Genomic DNA, 21,549 nt, shown 5'->3' on the forward strand with positions numbered 1-21,549 from the left:
GGGGTGGCAGAGCCGCCTGACCCTGTACGGTCCCACGGGGGTCGTGTGGTGCGTTTCCCATCGCACCTTCAACAATATGTTCTGTTTTGACTGTTGGGTTGCCATCCGGGATGTAAGTCCTTGTGTAAGCTGTTATATTTGTTCTGAAACGTACAGTGTCATATTTCGTTGTTTACCTTGCTATTTCAGGTGCCATTTATTGTTTGGTTTATCCGGTTGGCTATGTTCATTTGTTGCCTTCTCTCGATTTGTGTTAATTTCTTTGCGGTTGCTGGTTAAGAAACGGGGACGTTTCTAATTGAGGGGGGGACATATGTAACCGACTGTCTCATGTGTGTTGGTGTTGGAGATGATATGTCCCTGCGGGGTTGCCGTAGAGAGGAAAAGTAGCTGAACTGTGGGGGTACAAAAAATTTGAAGTTGAGAGTGAAGCTGTTTGGCTGAACGACATGTCCGATCTCCCGACTCCGTTTATTAACCGGTTATAAGTGAGCCTCACACAAACCAAGAACGCTCGGTTACATTAATAATTTAAATTAAAGCAGTCAAACGGCTGCTTTAATTTCAGTCTGCCACCAGATGTCGCTGTTCTTCTTCAAAGTGACTCATGTGTTACCAAAACACATGAGAGCCTGTTACAAGAGCAACATTTCCACAGTGCTCTTTCCTCTTTCTTGCTGGTTCCATCGCAAAAAAAGAAGCTTGAATACTTTGCAAAACAAATGCGCAATAAAGTCCCAAGTCCACACAATGTGATTGGGGAATCTGTTGCGTTTCGCTGCCCCTTTTTATTTCGAATCGCGCACCAAAAACGAACCATTTCCTGAATCAGTCATGTGGTACGGCCGGCTCGCGAGGCTTCGAACGGCATCACATACGTCATCGATACAAGCCTCGATAGGCGCTTCACAAAGATCTTCCTGGATTACTCGACAAACGTTCGAAGGCTCGACACGAAAGGACACATCACCACCCACCAGAGTCCGGATGTGTGGACACACTTGTTGAAGTGGACTTTGTACAAAGTTAAACCTCAGACTCACGAAGCTAGCGTCGCGTGCTAGGAGGAAGTAGCCGGAGAGGAACTCGGCCACACAGCGCGAGTCGCAGTGACTCTTCATAGAGACTAAACGGTGTGTTTCATCGACCCACAATGTCCACGTGAACCTGTCTGAATGGACTCTGTGTTGTTCCGCTTCATTGAAAACGTCCGGATTGTCTCCTGGTGTCCTGTGGAGCTCATGACGTCAGCGTTTCAGCAGGAGGAAGACGGACCCGAACGGACCCGAGCGATACCGAACAGGGCCGAGTGAGCGACGCGTTTTTAACGGAGTTGTCTGGAGGAAACGTTTTCTGAAAATGTCTAAAGTCCGACAGCTGAGATGTTTAGTCAACCAGCGACTAACTGCGGCTGCTGAAGAGATATTTGATCTGTTTGAAAGAACGATAGCAGAATATGAGGAGGAACTTTCTAGTTCAAAAGAGGAGAACGAGCGACACCGGAAACTACTGGACGCTGTGTTCAACCCGGAATTCCGCATACAAAGAGCAGGTTGGTTCTCTTTGTTTCTTTATCACTTTAAACTGATGGAACCAGTTATGGAGGAAGTATTCACACCATGTACTGAGGTAGAGTTACAGGTACTGTACTGCAGTATTTAAACACGTCCATACGTTTTACTACGATACATAGCAGAGGTACATATTGTACTTTTTGTGAAGTGATGAGTGTGATCCAGTTTATTGTTCAAGTGAACACCCAGGTACTTGTTGTAATTTGTACTGTACTACATCTCAGGTACTTATTGTACTTTATACTGCACTACATATCAGGTACTTGTTGTACTTTGTAGGGTTGCAACTAACGATTATTTTAATAATCGATTAATCTGTTGATTATTTGTTCGATTAATCGATTAATCGATGAATCGGATAATAAAACAAAAAACAAAAAAGCATTAATTTCCAACCCTTTATTCAACAGAACTGTGCCAGAAAATGCACAGGTAACAGGTACTGTAAATTCAGGACTATAGAGCGCACCCATCTATAGGCCGCACCTGCTAATTTTTAAAAGAAAAAAGAAATTGTACATAAATAAGACTCACTTAAAAGGGGGCGTGGCTTGTCTTGTCTCCGTGGCCTGTCTCCATAAAAACTGTTTATTTCCACCGTTCACCACGGAATAAATAACCACTAGTTCGGCTTTATACTTGTTGTGGACATCCCATAAACGTCGGAACATCTAACGCCCTGGTGTTTGGGTTCATAACGGCCATTTCTCAATATGCGTTCTTGTCCGTACTTGTGGACTTGTGAAACGTCATCAGTCGCGGCCCAAGTACTGTTCCAATTCAAAAGTTCACTTCTCGCAAAGCATGGTAAAAATCCCCGGATGTGACTTGATCCGCCCAGTTTCCAAAGGATGCATCAGAGGAGACTTGTGCGTACTTTGGATAGCCAATATCCCACAATGCATTTCGCACCAGCGATGGGGAACAATGGGGAAGGAGAAAATACTCAACTGAAAGTTGACCGTTTCTAAATACTGTTGTTGAGTCACGGAATGTAATTTTAGGACGTTTTCAGGCGAGAAGTTATTAGTTTAAGCATCAAATCTGTGGTCGGTTTGTCGAGATTCAGCCGATAAAAAATATGCGCCGACGGTTTCGGAGATTTGAGTTCCGGCTCGCGGGACCTGTGAGCCGCAGCGCCGGGCAGTCAGCACTCAGTGTGGCCGCCGAGAACAGCCTGATGTCGGTAGGACTTTTTCAAATGATCCGCTGGCGTCTCTGGTGTCTCCGTAGCGGTTACACATGAAATATCATTCGGGTTTGGAGGATCTAACGAGCACAAAAGAGTTTATTATTAATTCACAGGTTAAATCAGTTTAACTGAGGGTTGCAATTACAATATATATATATATATATATATATATATATATATATATATATATATATATATATATATATAATTTACAGTGAATAATTGGAGTAAACTCATGAGCAAGAACAGCAGACGTGGTGACGTCATCAAGTTTGCTGCTGTTCCAATTGCAGAAAGAGCATCCTGCGTCCTCCCGTCCTCTGGGGTCTGGACTCCAGAGTCCAAAAGAACACAAGTCTGTACTCAGCGTACTTTGGATTGAGAAACGGCCAACATCATCCCTAGGCTCACACAGCTCGGAGTTTCACCGACTCCGTCTCGATAACTTCCGCTTCCAGCGCTGCCGGAGCAGCAGCAGCAGTAGGCGGGCAGGAAGGGAAGGGGCCGTGGTTTGTCTCCGTAGAAACAGCCGTTCACCACCGGGGAAATAAGTTAGTTCTCGCACAACGTTATGGGTCTTTGCTCTACCGGCTATTTTTTGTTGCTCCGCTCCGCGCGCAACTTAATTTTTGTTTGTTATACTTATACATCTCCGCGTCTTATTGGGTGGCGTAATAATCGCGCGACACAACGAATCGATAATGCAATTCGTTGCCTACTATTTTAATCGGTTTTAATCGATTTTATCGATTCGTTGTTGCAGCCCTAGTACTTTGTACTGCACTACATCTCAGGTACTTGTTGTACTTTTCAGATGACAGTTTTTCTTCTTTCCGTGTTCTTGTCATTTCAAATCATGACTTATTGATTTCACTTCAGAGTTTTTTCCTCCTCTGCCTCAAAACCCTGTCCTCACACTCCAATAGTCTCGGCTTGCTCTTGGATTTGTGCTCAAACTGTATTCATGTACCAGATTTAGTTTTGCTTGCTCAGATCTTCTGCTCTCCAGCTTCAAGGTGCGTTTGCTTCACTGGAACGTCCCTGATGGGAGGACTGGTTCCTCCTCTTCTGCAGTCCAAGGCTTTATTATATTACTTTATTTGTAAATAAAAGGACAATTAATCACAGCCGCATTTTTATTTAGAGGTCATACTTCTCTTATTCACAACTAATTAACTGTTTTTTCAGTGATTAACCTCTTGAATAATTAACTGTTTAATATGAGATTTCTAAGACGTATTAATGTATTTTATTATTCTCCACAGACGTCCAGCAGCTGTTGGTGCTTCAACAAGAGGTTCCCTCTGAGCAACAGGTGTGGAGCTCCAGTCTGGACCAGGAGGACCCAAAGCCCCCACACATTAAAGAGGAACAGGAGAACCAGGAGAATCCACACATTAAAGAGGAACAGGAGGACCAGGAGAACCCACACATTAAAGAGGAACAGGAGGACCAGGAGAACCCACACATTAAAGAGGAACAGGAGGACCAGGAGAACCCACACATTAAAGAGGAACAGGAGAACCCAGAGCCCCCACACATTAAAGAGGAACAGGAGGACCCAGAACCCTCACACATTAAAGAGGAACAGGAGAACCCAGAGCCCCCACACATTAAAGAGGAACAGGAGAACCAAGAACCCCCACACATTAAAGAAGACCAGGAAGAACTCTGGACCAGTCAGGAGGGAGAGCAGCTTCCAGGGCTAGAGGAGGCTGGGTTCACGTTCTCATTCACTCCTGTGAAGAGTGAAGATGAGGAAGAGGAAGCTCATTCCTCACAGCTTTATCAAAGGCAAACTGGAAATATGGAAACAGATGCTGATGGAGCAGATTGTGGAGGACCAGAACCAGACAGGAACTCAGATACTGATGACTGTGATGATTGGAAGGAGATCAGAGAACCTCAATCGGGTTTTAACTCTCTGAATAATGATGAAGTTTATGTCAGTGATTCAAAATGTAGTGCTGGTGAAAAAACATTAAGCTGCTCTGAATTTGGGAAAAGAGTTTTGAATAAACACATGAGAAGCCAAACAAGTGAGAAAACATTCAATTGCTCAGTTTGTGATCAAAGCTTTAAGCGCAAGTCAAGTCTGAAGAGACACATGTTAACTCACACAGGAGAGAAACCTTTCAGCTGCTCAGTCTGTAAAGCAGCTTTTACACATAGTGGAAGTTTAAAGGCTCACATGTGTACTCACACAGGAGAGAAACCGTTCAGCTGCTCAGTCTGTAAAACATCTTTTACACAGAGTGGAACTTTAAAGGGTCACATGTTGATTCACACAGGAGAGAAACCTTTCAGCTGCTCAGTCTGTAAAACATCTTTTACACAGAGTGGAACTTTAAAGGGTCACATGTTGATTCACACAGGAGAGAAACCTTTCAGCTGCTCAGAGTGTAAGCAATCTTTTAAACGGAGGGGAGCTTTAAATCGACACATGTTGATTCACACAGGAGAGAAACCTTTCAGCTGCTCAGAGTGTAAATCATCTTTTGCACATAGGAGAACTTTAAATATTCACATGTTAACCCACACAGGAGAGAAACCTTTCAGCTGCTCAGTCTGTAAAACATCTTTTTCACAGAGTGGAACTTTAAATACTCACATGTTAATTCACACAGGAGAGAAACCTTTCAGCTGCTCAGAGTGTAAAACATCTTTTACACATAAGAGAAGTTTAAATACTCACATGTTAACTCACACAGGAGAGAAACCTTTCAGCTGCTCAGTCTGTAAAATGTCTTTTACACATAAGAGAAGTTTAAATACTCACATGTTAACTCACACAGGAGAGAAACCTTTCAGCTGCTCAGTCTGTAAAATGTCTTTTACACAGAGAGATCATTTAAATAGACACATGTTACATAGCTGCAAACTTGTCGCTCTTCAACCAAGTTTCTTCATTTCTAACTAACACACACACACACACACCCACACCCCTCGCCCCGTTATTGCTTGATGTTGTTAGGGAGTATACTTGTAATTGTGTAATACAGTTGTTGAAGTGTTGATCTAAAATATTATTGAATATTATGAGTATTTTTAAGGTAAATAAACTGTTATAGTTTTAGAGATCAGTTTCTGTGATGATTTTCGACATTTGTTGTGATGATAGCTGGTTGTTATCGTCAGAGCTCAGATTATCACATTATCCAGTTTGCACATTAAAATCTTTCTTATGAATTGATTAGATTTCTAATGAAACATATGTAGAGTTGATTTGGGTTTTCTTTTAGGACCTGCAGTGCTGAAGTAGCCCTGGTGGCAGAGCTCTTGTGGAGAGTTATGGGAACACTCTCCTGACTGAGTTACTTACACATCTGGTTTTAACGCGCTCTTTCTTTCTGGAATATACTATTTCAGAAGGTAAGAAATAAATATACTTACTTATACAGGCCGATTATCATTATATAAAATGATGTGTTAACATCAAGTGTGAAGTGATATGTGTCATTGAAGCTGGTGGCTATAAGCTAGCTAATGCTAGTTTAGGTTAACATGTGTGACGTCAAATTTGACCGTACCCGGTGTTGAGTCCTTTTAAGATAAAATAAAGAATATCATAATACCAGAACTTGTCTTTAAGATCTTTTATTCTCTGCATTCTCAGAGTCACTGAGTCAGTGTAAGGATACACTGAAGAGACCATTCACGAGGCAAATATCCACAGAGAGGAAAGGTGGGGGTTGCAAAGGGACATGTGGTCTTAGACTGAAGCAAACAAAGGGACTGGGTCAGACTGGGAGTCAAAACATCCAGAGGCCTTCGCCCTGCCCTTAATGTATGACCTGTCCTCACAAGTTATTGATTAGTATGCCATTTGCTTCATAATCCCCCAGCCCCCCACTGCAGGAGAAGATAGTATACACATAGATTTATAAACCAGTTCACTTAAATAGAATAATGAAGCTGTTCAAGTAATCTGTTGTAATTGTAATAGAATAATAAAATACAACTAAGAATATAACATGTCCATTACATTCCTCTCTTTTGATAATACTCTTGATCAACATAATCAGTTTTCAAGTTATATTCAACAATTCACATTGACACATCAACACAATTGGTTTGATGCAGGATAGAAATATTAAACAACACATTGTTCTTCTGAGGCCACATCATCCTAACTGAGGAAATGGTTGCCCTGAGCGTGGTTGCTCCATTGTTGGTTGTCGTCAGTGTGTAGTTCATCCCATGGGGCAACAGAAGTGACGCTTGTTTCACGCTTCCTGTTGTTGAGTCAACGTTGGACCGCCTATTGAACAGTGCTGGTGTGGTTGGGCTCTTGTTTTCACCTACATAAGTTGTTAGTCCTGGAAGATTGAGGCATGTCCCAACTTCTCCTCCTCCAAGACATGCTCAGTGACCTGCTGGCCACAGACACCAAAGGGGTTGGAGCTATACAGGCTACACCTTCTGAGATGAGAGATATAGCAACTAACCAAGTGATGCGAAACTCCACCTCATCCTGACTACAACCATCCAGTTTCAGTATTCGGAAGACTAGATAGAACATTTTAGAATTTACCATCTCTGATCTCGGATCTGACATGTCATACAGCAGTCTTTGTAAACAAATAGATGAAGGTTTGCAAGAAGCTGGTTCTTTCATAGATGTGCTGATAAGCAAAAGTGACATAAGTGTTAATGAGCTAAAACGCTTTCTTTGTGCACACATCAGGGTTAAAAATAGTATTGAGCTGTTTCAAGAGTTATAACGCTAAACAGCAAGATGAAGTCCACATCAGTTTTTATACAAAATGATGGGTTTAAAGCAGCAAGTGTTTTTTGAGTCACAACAGCCTGGTGCAGAGTTTAGCTATGCCCTAAACTGTGGCAGTGGTTCTCCACTGGTCTGGCTGGGACCCCCATCACCCCTGAATGACAAGCCACAACCCAAATCAAGAAACATGTTCATCTTCTCAAATGTATTTAATGAATAGATGGTGCAGTTCGAACCTGAGATAGTAAAGAATATCACAGTGTGCACAACACAACTAGTTAGGAATATTCCCTTTTACAGACAATTAAAAAACAAAAAGTGCACTGTAAGGACACAATGTAATACAACATGCATAACAATTCATTAATTTCAGACTTTTTAAATACTCAACAGTGCTTTCATTCACAAACATGAAACCAATGCTGCACTACAAGTCAGCTGCAATTCAAAAAGCTTCATGTATACAACATTGACTTTTCTTCTGATTAGTAAGTAATAAAGGTATTTACCTTATTAGTATGTAAATACTGAAAAACATGAAGCAGCAGTCACTTCAACCTTAGTGTACCGCTGACATAGACCTGATGGAGGAATTCATAATGGGAGAACTGGTGATGTTTTTTAATACCGTATGGATGTGATTAACGCGTCATTTCCGTCGGGCGCGTGAATGACGCGAGCCAAAAACTGCGCCTCAGTCGCGCAAGCTGAATTTTTTAACTCAGACGAAAAAAGCGTGTGAGGCTGTGACGTTACAGCCAATCAGCAGTGAGATGCTCCGTCTGACATCACTGACGTCACGCTGTTGTTGAATCAGAAACTATGGAGGATAAGTTGATCGTCTGAAAGCGGCCGTCATCCAGACGCAGTTCCTGGAGAAGCTGTGTTCGGAGAATATTGTAACAGACTGTCTCATGTGTTTTGGTGTTGGAGATGATATGTCTTTGGTGTCAGCGGTGTTTCTTATGCACCGACTACGGACAGCTACAAATATTTTACACGTCGGCGACTGTGAGTGTGCAGGTAACTCCGCGGCACTTCATAGGCACGCCGCTCGTTCAAGTACAAGATGTGGATTGGAGATGAAGACCCGTTAAAGCCCAGCTCAGGGTTCGGCAGACGGTCAGCCAGCAGGGATATTCAGGTGAACCTGCCGGCTCCTTTTTCTGGCGACGGTGGCCAACGTTTTCTCGGCTGGGTGAGACAGCTGGAGGTTGCCGTCAGAGCGTCAGTGGGGAGCAGCGGCGATTACGAAGATGAGCTGGTGAGACTTCTGCCCACCCGCCTGAGCAAGTCGGCTTTTCTACTGTGGGACAGCCTTCCGGACGCAGTGAAGTCGGATTATGCTGCTGTTAAAGAGAGACTCGGCGTGGCATTTGGACAGAGACAGTTTATGGACCGCTTCAGAGGCAGCCTGGCGGCTCGTGTGCGTCCTCCGGGCGAGAGCTTGGAGGTATATGCCGCCGACGTGAGCCGACTGGTCTTGGAGGCGTTCCCGGACTATGGGATTGTAGCGCAGCGGGAGGAGAAGTTTCAACGCTTCCTTGCCGGTTTGGATGCTGCTTAGAGATCCAAATGCCCGGAGCAGGGCGCCACTGATCTGGAAAAGACTGCGGTCAAGCCAGCCTCCACTTCGAAAAACACAGTCAAGTCAGCCCGCACGGTTTTTTTCAGTACACGTATATACTAGGCATTACGGTACGAGCGTGTAAAACTGACTTCAAAATAAGAGCAAACTTCCGGTGAACGTGATACGATGAAATACGCCTTTAAATACAGATACAGTAATAGATTAAACTAATCATGAATTTTATGAATGATGAATAGAAAACAATAGGAAGGTAACTCTTCCAATATTGGGACATTTTGATTTTGAATTTCAAAATAAAAGATATAGAAAATCCCATTCATGAGCAAACGTATCTCTAATTTCGGACTAGATTTAGAAGTAAATGGTGCATAGTTAAAAACTAATTTCACTTCTGATTCATAGTAAACCATCTCAGGATGTCCCTCAGAGACAATCAGGACATTCTGATGTTTCATTTTAAAATGAGAGCCTGTCAAAATCTCCTTTCTGAGCTGACTTCAAATAAATTCACGAAGCAAGTTATGTCTAATTTCAGATTGAGATTTAAAGAAAACAGCACATTGATAATTGAAAACAATTGAATTGAATATAAATATTACTATTTAATCGAATAAAATAATATGCATATACTATGCATCAGAAGTGGAATGAGTTCATAACTATGGGTCATTCCTTTTTAAATATTATCTAAAGTTAGCCATAAATGGTCTCGTGAACTTATTTGAAGTCAGCTCAGAAAGGAGATTTTCACGAGACCATTTATGGCTAACTTTAGATAATATTTAAAAAGGAATGGCCCATAGTTATGAACTCATTCCACTTCTGATGCATAGTAGACCATCTCACGATGTCCCTCAGAGACAATCAGGACATTCTGATGTTTCATTTCAAGATGAGAGCCTGTCAAAATCTCCTTTCTGCGCTTACTTAAATTCAGTTCACGAGACCATTTATGGCTAACTTTAGATAATATTTAAAAAAGAATGACCCATAGTTATGAAATCATTCCACTTCTGATGCATAGTAGACCATCTCAGGATGTCCCTCAGAGACAATCAGGACATTCTGATGTTTCATTTCAAGATGAGAGCCTGTCAAAATCTCCTTTCTGAGCTGACTTCAAATAAGTTCACGAGACCATTTATGGCTAACTTTAGATAATATTTAAAAAGGAATGACCCATAGTTATGAACTCATTCCACTTCTGATGCATAGTATATGCATATTATTTTATTCGATTAAATAGTAATATTTATATTCAATTCAATTGTTTTCAATTATCAATGTGCTGTTTTCTTTAAATCTCAATCTGAAATTAGACATAACTTGCTTCGTGAATTTATTTGAAGTCAGCTCAGAAAGGAGATTTTGACAGGCTCTCATTTTAAAATGAAACATCAGAATGTCCTGATTGTCTCTGAGGGACATCCTGAGATGGTTTACTATGAATCAGAAGTGAAATTAGTTTTTAACTATGCACCATTTACTTCTAAATCTAGTCCGAAATTAGAGATACGTTTGCTCATGAATGGGATTTTCTATATCTTTTATTTTGAAATTCAAAATCAAAATGTCCCAATATTGGAAGAGTTACCTTCCTATTGTTTTCTATTCATCATTCATAAAATTCATGATTAGTTTAATCTATTACTGTATCTGTATTTAAAGGCGTATTTCATCGTATCACGTTCACCGGAAGTTTGCTCTTATTTTGAAGTCAGTTTTACACGCTCGTACCGTAATGCCTAGTATATACGTGTACTGAAAAAAAACGTGCGGGCTGACTTGACTGTGTTTTTCGAAGTGAAGGCTGGCTTGACCGCAGTTGGAAAAGGCTCTGATTATCGCGGAGCGGTGTGAAAATGCCAGGGAGTAACTATACGGCCACCCATAGACTGGGGGACGATCTGTCTGTGCAGTCAGTATCGACTGATAATACACGGCAGAAAGCAGTCGATAAATTGACAGAAGAGATGTCTTTTATGAGGAGAGGGATAAAGGATATCTATGAGGAGAATCAGAGGCTGAAGGCCTGTAGTTCAAACCAGAGGGGACAGGGGTCCCGCTCGCCCTCCGGAGGACGTTGTAGCTGCAGCTCAAAAGTGCCCCGGGGCCGCTCTCCTGACCGTGGGCCTGTCTGGCCTCAAGGAGACTATCAATCACGTAGCCGGCCTCAGGATGCAGGGTTGTCGCCCCCTCTCAGGCGGCCGGGAGGCAGGAACCCCAGTCCTGGGTGGCGGGCCTGGCAGAAGGAGGAGCCAAGGAGGCGTGGAGTGTGTTTCCTGCCACAGCAACAAGATCGTCAGGGAAACGGTCAGTAGCTGGTGTCGAGGCCCTGACAACCGCCACCCAACATGAGGGCTCCTTCCAGCCGCCGATATCTGAGAATATTGCTGGAATGGACAGTGTGGACCACCCTACCTCCTATGTTAGAGGGTTGGTTAAAGGCACTGAAGTGTCCATATTAGTAGACTCTGGAGCGACTGTGTCATTGATTAGTGCTGACTTTCGTATGTCAGTCCTTGCCCTGCGAAACCGGCCCCTGAAAAAGAACTATATTGACTCGCGTGCAGTTAATGGACAGATGTTGGATACTTTGGGCACTATAGTGGCGACTTTCCGCTTAGAGTCCTCATTACCCCTAAAACAAACAAGGTAAAGGAGACTATTGAAAAAGGTAGTTTGCAATTTTACAACATTTCTGTAAAAATGAGTGTGGCTTTAGGGTAAAATGAACATGAACAATTTGACCAGTGTCGCATTACAACAATTCAGTGTAGTAAATGTGTAAATAGTCAGTGTCTTACATCACACATCCGGATTATGTCGGAGGAATCCTCTGAAAGATAGCACGAGAGGCCAAGCAGGGCAGCTGTTCTTCGATCTTGATTTGAGTCCTACAAAAACAGGCAAGAGTAGATGAATGCGATACCAAAGCTATGATCATAATAGTACACATTAACAAGAAACTTTTTTTAAATACCTCCTTTTGCAGACACTGCAGAACACCGCTCAGACGCAATCTCTTGCTCGATGCAACATCTTTATACAGCTGTAGAAAGCTTGGCACCGAGGCATCTAGCCCATCCAGAAAAGAATTCAGCAGGTCCTTTGTGATGATCCTGCTGAACTCTGCACTTAGCTGAAACAGATGGATGACAAAACGCAGAGAAAAATGTATGAGTGAGGGAAAATAACAACAGCAAGGAGCTACAGGAAGAAAAAAAATCCCAAATATGATTATTGCAAAAGAGTACACGCTTTCTGACAATATCAATGTTCAAGTAACAAAATACAGGAATTCTATGCTATACTTAGTTGGCTGATTTACCTGTCTCTCAGTGAACAATGCAGGCCATCTGTCCATGACTGCCGAGATGAGTGGCTCATCACCAATTATTTCTTTTCTCCGTAGTGAGAATGTTGCATTCATGGCATCATCTAGGAGTGGGGTATCAGTCTTTTTTCTGCACTTCCAGCAGCATGGTCTCACGATCCTTCTCCGATTTATCAGCAGTTTGTCCCTCAGGTGGCTCTGGCAAGTAATGTATCCCTCCCTTTTTTGACTTCTTGACTGGCTTGCTCTTTCCCTCTCCTCTTTTTCTTTTATTAACAAGGACTTCCGGGCAACCAGCTGCCATCATTTGCTGACGGTAATTTCCCATTTTGAATCTCAAGCTGAATACCCAGCAATACCATCCCTGAGTAGACCCTGGCTCCCTGAGACAAGGATGCTTTGTAACAAGGGCTTTTGCTACACTTTCATAATTGTCTTTATTGGGATACGCAGTGATGTTGGATATGATATCAGCTAGTCTGTCCAGTATTTCACTCTTCACACCCTTTGAGAGGACAATTGCAGTTCCATCCTTAGCATAGGCTTCATTTGCCATTACCCTCAGCTTAAATTCTACATCATGGGGGAAAAATCAGGAATAAAAAAGAAATCCGGCCAGTCTGTAGAATTAAAGCTACTCGGAGAAGCAACGCTTACAGCGTCCAATGTGGAGTCCAAAACTGGTTGAGAAACTGTGAACACAACTTTCAGTGTGGCTCTTTCTGTAGGTAGGTCCTTAATGTCCATCAAATTACATAGCTCATTGCCAAATTCTGGATCTTCAAATTGTAAGATGAAGTCCCCTTTGAGACCCAGAGTGCTGCCTAGTACCGTACACAAGTCGTTGACTGACAGGGGGACATTCTCTAGGGTGACGCGCCTTATCTCCTGGGGTGAGACAATAACGCGAAGCAGCATTGTTGAAGAGGATCCAATAGCTGAAACAGAGAACAAAAAAGAAAACACTTCATATTAAAAACAGGAAATAAATTGTAAACAGCAGAGGCTAGGTTGCATGAAATTGTACAATAAAAGAAGAGCATGTTCTGCAGTAAAGTGTATGTGATTTCATTGGATAAGCAGCCATTATCCGGTGTATACATGTACGACAACCCTCTCAAACCAAATATTACCTTAATGTAACATGAATGTTCTTGGGGTGATGAGCAGCTTTCCTTCAACAGGGTATGCAGCAAGGGGGAGGTAGTGATTCAGATTGTCAGGATCAACAACCACAGTTACTGCAGGGTCTCTTTTGGCAAGCTGGTAACACCGGAGATGCTCCACATAGGCCGCTGTGAATAGTTCTATAATGAATGATATGCAACCATCCACTACACCGATCTCCAGTATTCTTCCAAAATCCGGCAGTCCACTTGTTTGTCCAACTGAAAGCATCATTCCTTTTGAATATTTAGTCCCATTCAAGTAAGCAATGGAGGTGAGGGAAATAGAGTCCAGACCTGTAAACCTATTCCATATAGCCTCTCTGATAGCAACATCTAAGATGCCTACGGACACAACTGAAACTCGCCCAGTCTCAATATTTGGCTTGAAAATAGTTGGCATTTCCAAATAATATGCCAACATCAGTTGATGTCTTGTGGCCAGAGTGTGCAGAATATTTTTGAAATTGCAAGCATCACGATTGACCCTTTTAAAGAAAGAATGTTTAGCCTCGAATCTTATTGTCCAGAAATCAATTACTGGACCAAATTTCTTGATTAGCACAGGATAATGTTCAAGATAATGATGTTTAGGGCGTAATTTAGTACCAGGAAATACTTCTAAAAGCAACTGTCGGTGGTCAGAGATTTTGGCTTGCAGGTAGCACATCCTCCAGCATCTGGACTCCCCAGGAACCTACGCCAGGATACTGTTCGTGGACTTCCGCTCTGCTTTCAACACTATCATCCCGTCCCTGCTGCAGGACAAGCTCTCCCAGCTGCACATGCCCGACTCCACCTGCAGGTGGATCACAGACTTCCTGACCGACAGGAAGCAGCACGTGAGACTGGGGAAACACGTCTCAGGTTCCCGGACCACCAGCACAGGTTCTCCCCAAGGCTGTGTTCTTTCCCCTCTGCTTTTCTCCCTTTATACCAACAGCTGCACCTCCAGTCACCAGTCCGTCAAGCTCCTGAAGTTCGCGGATGACACCACCCTCATTGGACTCATCTCTGGTGGGGATGAGTCCGCCTACAGGTGGGAGACTGACCACCTGGTGACCTGGTGCAGCCAGAACAACCTGGAGCTCAACGCTCTGAAGACAGTGGAGATGGTTGTGGATTACAGGAAGAATGCAGCCCCACCCGCCCCTCTCATCCTGTGTGACTCCCCTGTCGACGCTGTGGAGTCCTTCCGCTTCCTGGGCTCCATCATTACCCAGGACCTCAAGTGGGAGCTGAACATCAGCTCCATCACCAAGAAGGCCCAGCAGAGGATGTTCTTCCTGAGGCAGCTGTGGAAATTCAACATGCCAGGGAAAATGATGGTGCACTTCTACACTGCCATCGTTGAGTCCATCATCTGCTCCTCCATCACCGTCTGGCACCCTGCAGCCACGGCCAAAGACAAGTGCAGGCTGCAGCGCATCATCCGCTCGGCCGAGAGGGTTATTGGCTGCAATCTGCCATCCCTCCAGGTCCTGTTCACTTCTAGGTCACTGAAGTGGGCCAGAAAGATTGTCACTGACCCCTCCCACCCTGGACACAACCTGTTCGAGTCCCTCCCCTCTGGTAGGAGGCTGCGGTCCATCAGGACAAAGACCTCCTGCCACACCAAAAGTTTTTTTCCGTCGGCAGTCGGGCTCATCAATGGAGCCCGGGTCCCCCACTGACTGACTTTGTCACCCCCAGGACTACCTCCTCTTCTTCCTCCTTCCTCTTCCTCTTTCTCCTCCTCCTCCTCCTCCTCCTCTCTCCTCCTTCTTCTTCCCTCCTCAGGCTCCTCCTCCTTCCTCTCTCCTCCTCCTCCTCCTCCTCCACACACATGTCACTTTAACATGCACTTTAACTTAAACACACGTCACATGTAACATACACTTTAACTTAAACACACATGTCACTTGAAACACACACCTAAACACTTTAATGTTATTTGTTGTCCGAGCACTTTATCTTATCTTATACTTAATACACACATTGCACTGTTGCTGTTGCGTTGATTGTTGTTTGTCATGTCTAATGTTGCACCTTCCGCCAAAAAAAATTCCTTGTTTGTGTAAACATTCCTGGCAATAAACGGTTTCTGATTCTGGTTACGGTTTAACTGGCGACTTTTCACATATAGCGGTCCTCGTGAATGCCGCTTGGTTTAATTTTGTAATGAAGTATCAACCCCTCTCATATACATAATAATATATACTATACAAATTAAACAATGCGGCATTCACGAGGGCAGCTACATGTTCTCTTCCTATTTTCAACAGCTGTCTAACTACGACAACAACGGACGCGTTGGTTCAGAGTCGCCAGTTAACACGGTCGCTTCTTAAACCGTACCACCGGCCGTTCTCCGGAGGGGGTTTCGTGGACTGTCCGAAAATCGTGCGTGTGAGAAAAACGCGCGGGCCGCACTAACACTAAACTTTGATGTCAAGTAGGGGGCCACAAAATATCGACCCCTGCTGTAGAGCATATCATTTTCCATTGCCATAAATTCATAGTTGAGAGAGACAGGCTGAAGAGGAAGCTGTAAGTAGAGGAAATACAATTAAGAGATCAATTAACCTTGGGGTCAGGAAAGGTAAAATTTGAAAGAAACAGGTTTGAGTGGAAGGATATAGGTTAGGTTTAATTATATATTTTGTATATATATAACATTATAATAATAATAATAATTAAAAAAACTATATATATGTATTTCTATACATTAAAAAAAACTATGTATATATATATATTTTTAAATAGGGATAGTTTACTCTGGTCCACACCCCAATACAGTAGATGGCGGTAATGCACCTTTTGTTGGATGCCATCCGCCATAAAGCCTAAAATGAAGAAGAAAAACAACGGACCGGGGGAGAATACATCCTGAAGGGGGCAGTAATGCAACATCGAGGTTGCCAACTGCCGTAAAACCAAAGAAGAAGTCGTCGTACCGGAACCCGTCCACCAAAGACATGCGCAGTCCGCTGGAGTTTCAGTCCAACTCTTTTAGCCACACAGTTCGTCAGATACAACCGGAAGCACCCACCAGAGTCCGGATGTGTGGACACACTTGTTGAAGTGGACTTTGTACAAAGTTTAACCTCAGACTCGCGAAGCTAGCGTCACGTGCTAGGAGGAAGTAGCCGGAGACGGAATTCGGCCACACAGCGCGAGTCGCAGTGACTCGTCATAGAGACTAAACGGTGTGTTTCATCGACCCACAATGTCCACGTGAACCTGTCTGAGTGGACTCTGTGTTGTTCCGCTTCATTGAAAACGTCGGGATTGTCTCCTGGTGTCATGTGGAGCTCATGACGCCAGCGTTTCAGCAGGAGGAAGACGGACCCGAGCGATACCGAGCAGGGCCGAGTGAGCGAAGCGGTTTTAACGTTGCCTGGAGGAAACGTTTTCTGAAAATGTCTAAAGTCCAAAAGCTGAGATGTTTAGTCAACCAGCGACTAACTGCTGCTGCTGAAGAGATATTTGGTCTTTTGGAAAGAACGATAGCAGAATACGAGGAGGAACTTTCTAGTTCAAAAGAGGAGAACGAGCGACACCGGAAACTACTGGACGCTGTCCGGATACAAAGAGCAGGTTGGTTCTCTTTGTTTCTTTATCACTTTAAACTAATGGAACCAGTTATGGAGGAAGTATTCACACCATGTACTGAGGTAGAGTTACAGGTACTGTACTGCAGTATTTAAACACGTTCATACGTTTTACTATGATACATCACAGAGGTACATATTGTACTTTTTACTGTACTACATCTCAGAGGTACATATCTACTGTACAGTACCCTCCTCGGACCGAGGAAGCCCTTTGACCAAGTCCAGAGAGATGTCCGACCAGGTGTGTGACCGGTAGAGGGCGTAGGAGGCCGGGCGGAGGAAGTCGAGGAACCTTACACCGTGCACACACCTGCAGGCTGACACGTACTCCCCCACCTCCCTGTACAGGATTACAGCCGCAAACGGGGTAAAGTACACACAAGATATAGTAAAAATACAATAATTTAAATAATCGACAATAACTGAATATTATCTATACAGACAGAATCAATATAACTATTGAAAGAGGACCGCCTCCACCGTACCCAGTGGACACCAGCACACCGCTGGCCTTCTTTACCAGTTAGTTCAGTCTCTTCCTGTCAGCTGTGGAGATGCTGCTGCTCCAGCAGACCACTCCATAAAAGATGGCTGATGCCACCACAGAGTCAAAGAAGGTCCAAGAAATATTTCTCCTCAGCAGATGGTCTGCGCTGTCCCTCTTTGTAAAGTGATGAGTCTGATCCAGTTTATTGTTCAAGTGTACATCTCAGGTACTTGTTGTACTTTGTACTGTACTACATCTCAGGTACTTGTTGTACTTTTCAGATGACAGTTTTTCTTCTTTCTGTGTTCTTGTCATTTCAAATCATGACTTATTGATTTCACTTCAGAGTTTTTTCCTCCTCTGCCTCAAAACCCTGTCATCATACCCCAATAGTCCCGGCTTGATCTTGGATTTGTGCTCAAACTGTATTCATGTACTCAGATTTAGTTTTGCTTGCTCAGATCTTCTGCTCTCCAGCTTCAAGGTGTGTTTGTTTGCTTCACTGGAACGTCCCTGATGGGAGGACTGGTTGCTCCTTTTCTGCAGTCAAGGCTTTATTATATTGCTTTATGTATAAATAAAAGGACAGCAGCAGCATTTTTATTTAGAGGTCATGCTTCTCTCATTGACAACGAATTCACTGTTTTTTCAGTGATGAAACTCTTGAATAATAAACGGTTTAATATGAAATTTCTAAGACGTATTAATGTATTTTATTATTCTCCACAGACGTCCAGCAGCTGTTGGTGCTTCAACAAGAGGTTCCCTCTGAGCAACAGGTGTGGAGCTCCAGTCTGGACTAGGAGGACCCAAAGCCCCCACACATTAAAGAGGAACAGGAGGACCAGGAGAATCCACACATTAAAGAGGAACAGGAGGACCAGGAGGACCAGGAGGACCCAGAGCCCACACGCATTAAAGAAGACCAGGAAGAACTTTGGACCAGTCAGGAGGGAGAGCACCTTCCAGGGCTGGAGGAGGCTGGGTTCACGTTCTCATTCACTCCTGTGAAGAGTGAAGAGTGAAGATGAGGAAGAGGAAGCTCATTCCTCACAGCTTTATCAAAGACAAACTGGAAATATGGAAACAGATGCTGATGGAGCAGATTGTGGAGGACCAGAACCAGACAGGAACTCAGATACTGATCACTGTGATGATTGGAAGGAGATCAGAGAACCTCAATCAGGTTTTAACTCTCTGAATAATGATGAAGTTTATGTCAGTGATTCAAAATGTAGTTCTGGTGAGAAACCATTAAGCTGCTCTGAATGTGGGGAAATATTTCACCTCAAGGGAGATTTGAAGAAACGCATGAGAATCCACACAAGCGAGAAAACATTCAATTGCTCAGTGTGTGATCAAAGCTTTAAGCGCAAGTCAAATCTGAAGAGACACATGTTAACTCACACAGGAGAGAAACCGTTAAGCTGCTCAGTCTGTAAAGCATTCTTTGTAAACAAGGGAACTTTAAATAGTCACATGTTAACTTACACAGGAGAGAAACCATTCAGCTGCTCAGTCTGTAAAGCATCTTTTACACATACGGGAACTTTAAATAGACACATGTTAGCTCACACAGGACAGAAATATTTTAGCTGCTCAGAGTGTAATAAATCTTTTACACGGAGGGGAGCTTTAAATCGACACATGTTAATTCACACAAGAGAGAAACCTTTCAACTGCTCAGAGTGTAAAACATCTTTTGCACATAAGGAAACTTTAAATACTCACATGATGACTCATACAGGAGAGAAACCTTTCAGCTGCTCAGTCTGTAAAATATCTTTTACACGGAGAAGTCATTTAAATAGACACATGTTACATAGCTGCAAACATGTCGCTCTTCAACCAAATTCGGCGTTTTGATATCAAATTGTGTCATCCACGTGAATTGTATAGATGCAACCTCAGTTTCTGAGATTGAGCAGACTGTATTTCATCAGTTATCGGTCCAGTGCCGCGGTTTTTGTGATACAATTACAGTTACTGTACTTTACTGCTGCAGTGAGAATCTGCCTTGTTTTGAGTGCTTTCTTCTTATTCAGTTTCTTAATTTCTAACTAACACACACACCCCTCGCCCGGTTATTGCTTGATGTTGTTAGGGAGTATACTTGTGATTGTGTAATACATTTGTTGACGTCTTGATCTATAATCTTATTGAATTTCATGAGTATTGTTAAGGTAAATAAACCCTGTTACAGTTTTAAAAAGCCGTCTGTGATTATTTTCTGCATATGTGTTGTGATGATAGCTGGTTGTTATCGTCAGAGCTCAGATTCAAACCTTTACTGTTCACTCTAAATGTGGAATAGGAGTTTGACTATTGCCATTTTTAGGGAACACCAATTTTGAGACATTATCCAGTTTGCACAGTAACATCTTTCTTATGAATTGATTAGATTTCCAATGAAACATGTAGAGTTGATTTGGATTTTCTTTTAGCACCTGCAGTGCTGAAGTAGCCCTGGGGGCGGAGCTCTTGTGGCTACTTGACTGAGTTACTTACACATCCGGTTTTAACGCGCTCTTTCTTTCTGGAATATACTATTTCAGAAGGTAATAAATAAATATACTTACTTATACAGGCCGACTATCATGTGTGAAGTGATATGTGTCATTGAAGCTGGTGGCTATATTAAATTCAATTCAGTTTATTTTGTACATAAGCCTATAGCAGCATATCTAGGGGCTCGACCAGGACCTGATTCAGCCCTAACTATAAGCACTATTAAACAGGAAAGTCTTAAGTCTATTCTTGAATGAGGTGACTGTGTCTGCCTCCCGGACGGAAAGTGGAAGCTGGTTCCATAAAAGAGGAGCTTGATAACTGAAGGCTCCTGCTCCCATCCTACTTTTTAGGACTCTAGGAACCACAAGTAGCCCCGCATTTAGTGAGCGCAGCTCTCTAGTGGGGCAATATGGTACTACAAGCTCCTTAAGATATGATGGTGCATCACCAATCAAGGCTTTGTAGGTGAGGAGAAGAATTTTAAATGTGATTCTTGATTTTACATGGAGCCAGTGCAGAGCAGCTAATACAGGAGTAATGTGATCTCTTTTCTTAGTTTCTGTGAGTACACAAGCTGCAGCATTCTGGATCAACTGGAGGGATTTAAGAGACTTATTAGAGCAGCCTGATAATAAGGAGTTGCAGTAATCTAGTCTGGAAGTAACAAACGCGTGAACCAGCTTTTCTGCATCTTTTTGAGACAAGATGTGCCTGATTTTTTAAATGTTACGTAGATGAAAAAATGCAGTCCTTGAGATTTGCTTAACGTGGGAGTTAAAGGACAAGTCCCGGTCAAAGATAACGCAGAGATTCTTTACAGTGGTGTTGGATGCCAGGGCGATGCCATCTACAGAAACCATATCACCAGATAATTGATCTCTGAGGTGTTCAGGGCCCAGTAAAATAACTTCAGTTTTGTATGAGTTTAACATCAGGAAGTTGCATGTCATCTATGTTTTTATGTCTTTAAGACATTCTTGAATGTTAGTGAGTTGGTTCGTCTCCTCTGGTTTGATCGATAGATATAATATATATGCTAGCTAATGCTAGTTTAGGTTAACATGTGTGATGGCAAATTTGACCATACCCGGTGTTGAGTCCTTTTAAGTTGAAATAATGAATATCATAATACCAGAACTTGTCTTTAAGATCTTTTATTCTCTGCACAGAGAAGAGTCACCGAGTCTGTGTAAGGATACACTGAAGAGACCATTCACAGAGAGGAAAGGTGGGGGTTGCAAAGGTCCATGTGGTCTCAGACTGGAGCAAACAAGGGACTGGGTCAGACTGGGAGTCAAAACATCCAGAGGCCTTCGCCCTGCCCTAAATATATGACCTGTCCTCACAAGTTATTGATTAGTATGCC

General features: G+C 43.0%; 2 protein-coding genes across 2 annotated transcripts; both read left to right on the top strand.

The window, feature by feature from the left end:
- The first annotated feature begins 620 nt into the window (after positions 1 to 620).
- Positions 621 to 18,809, top strand: LOC117732394 (rho GTPase-activating protein gacV-like). Its single transcript, XM_034535311.1, has 3 exons — positions 621 to 1,552; positions 4,032 to 4,186; positions 18,548 to 18,809. Exons 1-3 carry the CDS (start codon positions 1,360 to 1,362, stop codon positions 18,695 to 18,697), a joined length of 498 nt encoding a protein of 165 aa, XP_034391202.1. The 5' UTR covers positions 621 to 1,359; the 3' UTR covers positions 18,698 to 18,809.
- Positions 4,363 to 5,844, top strand: LOC117732393 (gastrula zinc finger protein XlCGF8.2DB-like). Its single transcript, XM_034535310.1, has one exon. It carries the CDS (start codon positions 4,574 to 4,576, stop codon positions 5,684 to 5,686), a length of 1,113 nt encoding a protein of 370 aa, XP_034391201.1. The 5' UTR covers positions 4,363 to 4,573; the 3' UTR covers positions 5,687 to 5,844.
- Positions 18,810 to 21,549: the final 2,740 nt, after the last annotated feature.

The sequence above is a fragment of the Cyclopterus lumpus genome, chromosome 6, assembly GCF_009769545.1.
Source record: "Cyclopterus lumpus isolate fCycLum1 chromosome 6, fCycLum1.pri, whole genome shotgun sequence".
Classification (NCBI taxonomy): domain Eukaryota; kingdom Metazoa; phylum Chordata; class Actinopteri; order Perciformes; family Cyclopteridae; genus Cyclopterus; species Cyclopterus lumpus.

Excerpts from the sequence above, each read along its gene's own strand:
- LOC117732394 (XM_034535311.1), top strand. The coding sequence starts at position 1,360 with ATGTCTAAAGTCCGACAGCTGAGATGTTTAGTCAACCAGCGACTAACT. Across the intron at positions 1,553-4,031 it reads ATTCCGCATACAAAGAGCAG|ACGTCCAGCAGCTGTTGGTG; the intron begins GTTGGTTCTCTT and ends TATTCTCCACAG. Across the intron at positions 4,187-18,547 it reads AAGAGGAACAGGAGGACCAG|GAGGACCAGGAGGACCAGGA; the intron begins GAGAACCCACAC and ends AAAGAGGAACAG.
- LOC117732393 (XM_034535310.1), top strand. The coding sequence starts at position 4,574 with ATGGAAACAGATGCTGATGGAGCAGATTGTGGAGGACCAGAACCAGAC.